General features: G+C 34.4%; 3 protein-coding genes across 3 annotated transcripts in view; 1 reads left to right on the top strand and 2 right to left on the bottom strand.

Moving 5' to 3' along the window:
• Positions 1-3,907: 3,907 nt before the first annotated feature.
• On the bottom strand, positions 3,908-5,268 carry LOC108578377 (zinc finger protein 830). Its single transcript, XM_017941699.1, has 4 exons — positions 5,087-5,268; positions 4,380-4,863; positions 4,137-4,306; positions 3,908-4,049 (listed from the first exon to the last, which is right to left on the bottom strand). The coding sequence occupies exons 1-4, from the start codon at positions 5,188-5,190 to the stop codon at positions 3,908-3,910; spliced, it is 900 nt and encodes a 299-aa protein (XP_017797188.1). The 5' UTR covers positions 5,191-5,268.
• A 246-nt stretch (positions 5,269-5,514) lies between these two features.
• LOC108577787 (guanosine-3',5'-bis(diphosphate) 3'-pyrophosphohydrolase MESH1) lies at positions 5,515-6,460 on the top strand. Its single transcript, XM_017940995.1, has 3 exons — positions 5,515-5,803; positions 5,907-6,238; positions 6,329-6,460. Exons 1-3 carry the CDS (start codon positions 5,605-5,607, stop codon positions 6,458-6,460), a joined length of 663 nt encoding a protein of 220 aa, XP_017796484.1. The 5' UTR covers positions 5,515-5,604.
• A 76-nt stretch (positions 6,461-6,536) lies between these two features.
• LOC108577321 (probable phosphoserine aminotransferase) overlaps positions 6,537-9,055 on the bottom strand; it is a 2,786-nt gene continuing 267 nt past the window's right edge. The window contains 8 exon segments of the mRNA XM_017940465.1: positions 6,537-6,553; positions 6,740-6,855; positions 6,934-7,194; positions 7,541-7,710; positions 7,790-7,884; positions 7,961-8,122; positions 8,234-8,346; positions 8,590-8,720. Coding sequence (XP_017795954.1) covers positions 6,537-6,553; positions 6,740-6,855; positions 6,934-7,194; positions 7,541-7,710; positions 7,790-7,884; positions 7,961-8,122; positions 8,234-8,346; positions 8,590-8,720 — 1,065 coding nt within the window.

Here is a 9,055-nt window from a genome sequence, read left to right as displayed (position 1 = left end):
GAACATGACCAACAGACGCATTGAACACGTTTGTACGATACTGTATTTACCTTAATTAATCGCACAAGATCTTATATCAGAAAGCTAGAACGTCGATCTATAAAAGGTTACATTCTACATTACACCGAAACAATAAACTACACATAAGGCAAACGTAACCTTACATCTACACACAGATACACGTACACACACATCGAAATCACTTTTTTCTTTGGTATAAGTAATGAGAGAATCATCGATAGTCCGGTACGATTGTATCTCAGCAATTTAGTGCCTGCGCTCTCGCGTATATTATAGCGTTTACATTTAAAAAAAAAAAAAAAACAAAAAAGGTGAGATTAATTAAATATATAGATACGTATATATATATATATACCAGTACAAGAGAAGAACAAATTATATATATATACATATATACATACATACATGATACTAGGCTTCGCACTATTTGCACTATTTGTAGATTACTTTTGGAATGCCTAGTGACTGTATCCACTCTGTGATCTATGTGCAACGTACAGCTAACAGATTCTTCTTGCTACCGTCATTGTTATTATCTCCGATTATTATTACCATGATTATTATCACGATTATTATCGATACTTACCGGAGGATAATTCATAGATATTTACATCGTGTAAGCGACTCGCTTAGCTGTTATCGTCCCGCACCTAATTAAATACTCTATCTTCTGCACCCATTGATGATCCATTCTGTATAGCACCCTCGCCGTAAGCGACTTAACCAATTTAGGAGCATCTTTTTAACGATTACGACGACGCTGTCCTGAGAGGCATTTATTGTTTCACATGATCACGATAGTTATCGGTTTCTTGCGTGGATGTGGTCGAGTGAGATTTGAATTTTCGAGCGGATGTGAGCAGGAGGATCTGAAAGAGAGAGAGAGTGAAATTAGAGAGAGAAAGAGAGAGAGAGAAAAACATGAAAAAATTACAAAAAAATAGGAGAAATAAAGAAAATGATACACAGGTGCGTTTGTGAACACGAGAGACGAGCGAATGTTGTAATTAAGGTTAAGTAATTTTCTAGGTTAGGACAACGTGACGGGGATCGATCTGATCCGCAAACGAAATTCGGGGAAGGTTTCCGTTTCCGGATAGGAACATCCCCAACCGTGGTCCTGGTATATTAATTAAGTAAACGAGACTCGATGTAATAATCGCGTTCTTTGTATCACGAACACGAAACACTTTGTACCAGAGAAACACAATCTTCGATTTATAATAACTCAGCTGTGGAAAGTAATCGTTCGCTTGTAAGAGATTCTTAGAGTAACCGTTTATGAAAAGAAGAAAGAGAAGAAAAAGAAACGACTTTTAGAGAGAGCGTAACTAAGATTTAAGGATGCTTTTTTCTCCGAGTCGTTAGTTTTCCCTCCACCCTTTAATATGATAACCAAGCACAAAGAATATTAACGAAGAAACAAGCAGGGTGCCTCGTCTTTATCCAGTATCAAAGACACTCGCTCACATTTTTGTAAAACAAAATATCTCCTTCTCGTTAAGCGATGGACACCATCTAAACTTGTAACTTAGACACCTTCATATCGCGTCTCTGATCTAAATAGAGAACGTTCTCAACATAGAAAAAAAGAGAGAGAGAGAGAGAGAAAAGGAAATAGAATCGAGATTCTCGGATAACGTCGACAACAATACGAAAATAGAGCCAAGAGAGACAATTCTATCTCGTCTTATTTTCCCATTTTTAACGTTCTATTCTTCTTCCTTCGTGTTTGTTCTCCTTTATAGTATATCTACGGTTTTACTTAAACGAAGGAATAGATATTCAGTTGATCCGTCCCTGCTCTACTCTATTCTAGATCATTCTAAATCCTCGTTTCTTTAAGAATTTTACTAGTTTATCAGAGAACTGTGTACAGTCTCGTTACATCAACTACAAAAGCAACTTCGAAGCAGATCTATATCAAGCTTGAAAGATACAGAAGAACGCAAGAGAAATTATTACGACGAGCGAAGATTATTCGTACAATTTCTTGCGATCTTGGATCGATTGTTGATCGAAGGAGAATCCTCGAAGATCTGCCGTTCTGTTTCGGACAGAGCTCGAAGAGACACGGATGGACGATACGGTAATCCAAATATGGGGAAGTGTTTGGATTACTCTTCGTTCCCGTGGTACCAGCCTTTGGAATCGATTTTTCATTTCCACCGAAACTCTCTGCGACGACACACCAAGTACATACACAGATGTGTGAAATGGGTAAAAACTATCTTGTAAGAAATTCAAGTGACCACTACTTTTCATATCTCTGTGGGGATTCGATCGACGTTTGTCGATCGGGCTCGATAGGATACAGGACACCCCTCGAAAAAACCGGAAGACTCAACACGAACAGGAATACCCGACAATTCTCGCTGACAACGATGGAAACGTCCCGAAATCAAAATTAGACAATACCATTATGTCGACGAAGTCCCGAATAATCCCGGTGATTAAGAGCGATCGAGATGAAAGATCGTCGATCCGCGCGAGGAAGCTATCTTCGTCAGTGTGTTTGTCGAACTTATATACATTACAATAGAGTTGTATATGTGGTATAAAACAAAAATCGTCCTTTAGAAAACGATCTTTCACCTACACGAATGATTTTGTAAAAGTTTCTTGTTAACACTGAAACCTCGCCTACGTAACCCTTTTTCTCCGAATCTCCAGCACAAATTGTCATTTTCGATTGAATATCGTGATAGATCCATATGTATCCCTGTTTCCTTCTCAACACGTTAGTAATATATATATATACATGTATAACGTAACGAATTATTGTAATCACCAAGAAAGAAAAAAAAACACCGCTTGCTTTTTTAAGGGACTACGTAGCGTGTTATACGCACGTTCGAGCTTCTTGTAGGAATTATTACTATATAAGGACAAGCGTAGAGGTTTCGTCTGATGAATGCATTTTTGTGCTTAAAATTCAATGATCCGTCTCGTTTAATGTTCGACACACCGATCGTAGGACGGTTAACGCGGTGAAATATTGTGATTCGATTTAGATAAATAAATATATATATATATACATATACATATACACGATATATTCGTATTGAAATGTAGCTCTCGCTTCGATTTAAAGAATCGCGTAAGGGGTAAGAATTAAGTTCTATACGATTACGTGCTACATTGTAAAACACTGTAAGAGTAAAATATTTCAAATGCAGGATTTCTAGACAGCAATTGGAATCTAACCAGAGGGAATGTAAACTTTCCCCGAGATTATTAAGTACCCTATATCGTTCTCGATGCAGACTTAGATGAACTCACGCGAGAAACTTTTTCATTAGCGAGGTATAACAGAAATAGAGTTTCTTAGTTTAACAACGTGTGGATGGGTGCGGGTAAAAACGAGTACGATGCGAGTCTCTCATTTTTCAATTTTCAATATTTTATAATGTCAGGTATGTAACGAAAGTGGATATATCGTTGAACTTTTGGCAATATATACTACCCACACTATTTTACTAGCGGCTTAGCCTACCTTGTAACCTTTATATTATACATTTCATATTATAGCTTGTAACAGATGAATTAATAATCTATAACAATTGTATTTGAAACTTAATTATATTCTGACTCTTCGAATTCGTTTTAATAAAATCTTAATACACTGTACGAGATGTTCTGTTTTCTTTCCTTCCTTCAACTGTATGCAAAAGGGTTTCTGGGAAGAATAGAAAAGAAGATCCTCCTCTATGAATTATTTCCTTTTTTTTTTTACCCCTTGTTTTCTTCTATACAAAGGATACTCGGAATATTATAGGAAAGGTCAATTAATATAACAATGCTCTAAACATAGAATAGTCTGAAAGTGTAATACTTTCAAATATTTACAAAACCATAAATACTGTACATTAAAAAATATTTATTCCTATTTGTATGAATTTTTGGCTCTCCAATCGAGAAATTCGTCGAATTCAGCCTCGTCTCCGCTAGAAACATCCTCGTCCGCATTCTTTTGCTTCCTGTCTGTCGCTTGCACTTGTTCCTTACGTTTTACTAGATCCATTACTCTGTTAAAATCATGTTTTATTTAACTAACCTGATCTAAATTACCCTGATCTGTAGATCTTAACTAAAATGATCAAATTCCAAGTTACCTAGACCAATGCCTGATTTGTTCCTCTATTTCATCTAATTGTCTTTCTGTTGTTGCTTCTTCTTGATCATCTGCAATAATTTGTGCAGACTGTGCAGTCTCCTCTTTGATCTCTTTTTGGAACTTCTCCCATTCTTCTTCTATAGGATTTTTATATTCAACATTACGGACCTAAAAATTCCATGAAAAGTATGCAATTTATTATTCCTTTATTAGATAGACATTCTTCGTGTAATATCCTTACTTTAGCATCTAAAATTGGATCGTCAAAAAATCCTTCTGGAAGAGCTGGTTGAGTTATGTCTTTGCTTTTTTCTTTCTCTTTCTCCTCCTCATTTTCTGTACTTTTCACATCTTTCTCATGTACAAGTTCTTTATCATTCTCTGACACTTTTACTATCACAGAAGTGCTTAATGGTATTGTACCATTAGATGGTTTAGAAGAATTATCAAAGAAGTCTGGTGGTAAATTTGACAGTACTTGTGCAGATTGTGTTGTTGAATTTTTTAATATACCCTTTATCTTTTTATTTGCTGATGCTTCTTGTGAAGGGGATGAAGGTCTTTTGAATGTCTGAACTTTTGAAGTATCTGTTTCCAACTTTGTCTTTTTTGCTAGTGCAATACTTTCCTTGTGTGATTTTGAATTTAAGTGTACTGGCCAAACTGCCTCACTACGTATGATAATGTTGCATAAAATGCACATAAGCTGTCCTGCATCTGTATATGTGTTTACCATGGTTAAGGATTTTACAAAAATGTAATTTTCTTCAAATAATGGATATGCAGAAAATGCACTCAATTTTTCTTAATCTTAGAATATTAAATACTAACGAAAGTGCATTTATATACTAGCTTTAAAAATTAATAAAAAAATATAATGTAAAAAGTAAAGAAAAAAAATAGGGAAACCTTAACCTTAAATATGTCAAAACGTATGAAAAAGGATATTTAGCTAACGGTGATTCAATTTTTTTCACTGCACCTAATTTCTTCTTATGTTCATTCATAGCTTTACGCAAGTCATCTTGCGTTAATTTTCTTTTAAGTGACATTTTAAAAAATAAATTACACTCTAACGACAAAATTCAATTCTCAACTTTTAGGTTATGTTTTGTATGCATCATCCTCTGAAACCTTCGCTCCTCTATTATCAATATTTGAAAGTAACATCAGCTGATCTAACCAAAACACAATTTGTGCATTCAGAATAACTTGGGTATAATTATTTTCCATTTTTTCTCTCATTGCAATATTAGCGAACAAATGGACTTATTTTTGCATGAATAGACTTATTTCAATAAACATAATTTATATAATTTTTAGAAACTTTTTTTGTATGCTAAAATTTATCGACAACGTTAAACAGTGTACACCGTTATTATTTTTAATATCAATATCAATGATTCCTTTATTTTGAATTACACAAGACGAGGTGATAACACGTAACATAACATAATAAATTAGTTATGGAAAGTAATGTCTCTATACCATCTGTTAATTATAACCCATTTACTGTGGTCGGATCTTGTAACCTATGTACCAGAGAATTAAATAACGACGAATTGATATTTACAATAATTAAGTGCGTCAATTTTGCCGCGATAAAACATAAGGATCAGCGAAGGTTGGATGAAGAAGAAACACCATATATAAATCACCCAATAGGTTTGTAGTTACAAAAAAATTTGTTTTATAATCAAGTAATAAAAAGAAACAGTATAATAAATTAATTGCAACTTTAAAGTGTCAAGTGAAAATATCTTTCTAGGTGTTGCAAATATTTTGATCCAGGAAGGCCAAATTCATGATCCTGTTACAATTGTGGCAGCACTTTTACATGATACTGTAGAAGATACAGCAACTACATTTGAAGAAATTGAAAATGAGTTTGGCACTGAGGTTTGTAATATTGTTAGGGAAGTAACTGATGACAAAAGTTTAGCAAAACAAGAGAGAAAGAAATTACAAATAAAGAATGCCCCTAAGAAAAGTTATAAAGCTAAGTTGGTTACACTAGCTGATAAATTATACAATTTGCGAGACCTTCAAAGAGCCATACCAGTTGGCTGGTCACAAGATAGGGTAAAAGAATACTTCAAGGTAATTTACAGGAAACAAAAAAAATTTGATACTAATTTACAAAAAAAACTTGTTGAATCTAATAAACAAATTTATAAAAAATAATAATAGTGGTCCAAAGCTGTAATTGATGGATGTCGCAAAACTAATTTTTCTCTAGAAAGGCAGCTAGATCTAATATTTGCAGAAAGGATATCCCAAGAGAGATACCATTGTGCATGTAAAAAACCATTGATGTCCTAATGTTACTGTTTAATTAAACAATAACTTTCAAATAGAACAATTACACATATGAAAAATTGAACATGTATTGAAAATGTTAAGCAAAGTATGGTGCTAAATAAGTGATGCTTAAAAAGACAATGAATATTATCATTAAATGTTTCTTTTACTAATATTGGACAAATTTTATAAAATGTATAAATGGCTTACAAATTATGTAAAAATATTATGAACCTCTTACATATATACAAATTATTTTTAACAAATTAATATTTCCAAAAAAAAAAAAAACTATATTACAGTTCTCCTAATTGTTAGAATGTTTCTGATAGAACCATTTCATGTATTCTACCAATATCTCTACCTCATCAAGGGTAATAGCGTTATACAGTGACACTCGAATTCCACCTACCGACCTGTAATCAAATTATTTCACATTTAATTCAAAAGTGTTTCCCTATCGTTTTTTCCATCATCTTTCAAGTTACACTGACCTGTGCCCCTTTAACTGAAGCATTCCGCGAGCACTCGCGCCAGAAAGGAACTCTTTCTCAAGTTCCTCGTCGTCTTTGCCTATTCTAAATGGCACGTTCATTCTGCTCCTCGCATCTGATTTAACTGGACACGAATAGAAACCTTTCGACTCGTTAATCACGTCGTACACCATTTGACTCTTCACAAGTGCCAATTTCTCCATTCCCTCAACGCTACCGTGCTCTTTGATCCATTTGAAAACTAAACCAACTACGTATATTCTAAAAATTAATACAAACAAAAAAAATTCTCCGATACTTCTCTTGAGGCAAACCAAAGTTTAAAAGAAAAATCGGAATTTTCGAGTTACCGAAGTTCCCTTGTTAGTCATAAACACGTTCGCTACCACGATTCTGTTGATTTATTAGTCATTTTCACTTACATACTCAATATCTATATTTCTATCAGTTTAACATAGAACGACAAATGTCTGCACTTGTACACACACCATTCATTAAATACTCAAACTGTGCAATTATCTATGATGGATTACATACAGAAATATGTGACGCTTGGTAGCGAACGTGTTTTAAGCATTTCTGTTTTTTTTTTATCAGCGATGCTTACTGAAATACTGGCGGTGTATTGTGCAACGAGTTATCAACTGCCATAACCGTGAAATCGAGCACTGTCGGACAGACTTTCATAGCATGACCAAGAACGTCGTCTCGTACAATCACCAAAGTAACACCAGCCGGACCGATGTTTTTCTGTGCTCCAGCGAATATTACTGCAAACTAGGCAACATGTTATTTGCAGGTTTATTCGATTCGTCGTTTTGTCACGCTTGACATTTGTCGAGATTAAACAACGTACTTTCGAAATATCTACAGGTCTTGAGAGTATGTTTGACGACATATCGCCAACTAGTGGTACTCCATTCGTTTCGGGAATGTAATTGAACTCGATTCCTTAAATACAACGTGATATTTCATTGTCTACGATCAGATCAATTGTCTCGATCTTATTTTATCGTGGTTTAATTACCATGAACCGTTTCGTTGGCGCAATAGTAAACGTAAGACGCGTTTGAATCCAAGTTCCATGTTGACGGATCAGGAATTTCCGTGTATTTCGTTATTTTTGGAAGAACCATGTTCACTTTACCATACTTAGCTGCTTCTTTCGCTGCTTTCGCCGACCAAGAACCTCGAAAATTTGTTTTGCGTTAAAATACGAGAGATAGTCTTAATTGTATTTTTTTTCCTTTTTGTTTTTTTCGTGGAATTTTATGTATTTTTTAATGTATGCAAAATTTACCAGTCACGATGTAATCAGCGGTACCAGTTGTCATCATGTTCAGAGGAACCGCGGCGAAAATTCCTGTTCCACCCCCTTGCATAAATAAAATTTTATAATTGTCGGGGACGTTTCTGGAAAATTTCAAACAACCCGTTAATTTTCGTGGAAAAACGTGGAAATATGCTATAAACTCATTGATGGAGATTTTTTATTTGAACTGAAGCTCGTTAATTGAAGTCTATTATTTCGAAAGGAAATAAAGAATTTTTCCATTACTTCGAAAGGAAATTAAGAATTTTTCCATTATCTGCAAATCCATTATTTCGAAAGGAAATAAAGAATACTTCCGTTATCTTCTCTCATTAGCGACTTACAGTATGTCCCGTAACGTTGCCTGTGCATCTTCGACGATATTTTTGAATTCGTTCGATCTATGGCTCAGCTCTAAAATACTGACCCGTGTATTACTGTACGCGAGCAATTCGCTTTGTACATCTTTTAACACCTACAAAGAAAAGTTTATCGTCATCCATACGATCGATTATATTCAATCATCTCAGAGTATAACAATATTTTATTTGTGCTATATTATAACGCGAAACGTGAACGAGACAATTTATGTTAGGAGAAGAATGGATATTTGATCCGTGACACAGAACACGAGTCCAATTAATCTAATGTTTACACATAATTGATGTCGACGATATAAAGCGACATACGCGATAGTTGAATGAACGAGTATGACCTTTACACGAGCGATATTTACCATTTATATATTGAAAGGCAAAGTATTTGCTCCCCTTTTAATTTTCCACTTACACCGAAATATTTAATAAAATT

Source organism: Habropoda laboriosa, unplaced genomic scaffold (genome assembly GCF_001263275.1).
Source record: "Habropoda laboriosa isolate 0110345459 unplaced genomic scaffold, ASM126327v1 scaffold5, whole genome shotgun sequence".
Classification (NCBI taxonomy): Eukaryota; Metazoa; Arthropoda; class Insecta; order Hymenoptera; family Apidae; genus Habropoda; species Habropoda laboriosa.
The sequence above is the reverse complement of the archived record's forward strand: the minus strand, read 5'-3'. Positions and strand labels throughout refer to the sequence as shown.

Bases quoted from the DNA above. Each gene is read 5' to 3' on its own strand.
- LOC108578377 (XM_017941699.1), bottom strand. From the start codon at position 5,190: ATGTCACTTAAAAGAAAATTAACGCAAGATGACTTGCGTAAAGCTATG. The intron at 4,307-4,379 runs GTAAGGATATTA...TGGAATTTTTAG, and splicing joins ATCCAATTTTAGATGCTAAA to GTCCGTAATGTTGAATATAA. The intron at 4,050-4,136 runs GTAACTTGGAAT...TGATTTTAACAG, and splicing joins CAAATCAGGCATTGGTCTAG to AGTAATGGATCTAGTAAAAC.
- LOC108577787 (XM_017940995.1), top strand. From the start codon at position 5,605: ATGGAAAGTAATGTCTCTATACCATCTGTTAATTATAACCCATTTACT. The intron at 5,804-5,906 runs GTTTGTAGTTAC...ATATCTTTCTAG, and splicing joins ATATATAAATCACCCAATAG to GTGTTGCAAATATTTTGATC. The intron at 6,239-6,328 runs GTAATTTACAGG...AAATAATAATAG, and splicing joins GGGTAAAAGAATACTTCAAG to TGGTCCAAAGCTGTAATTGA.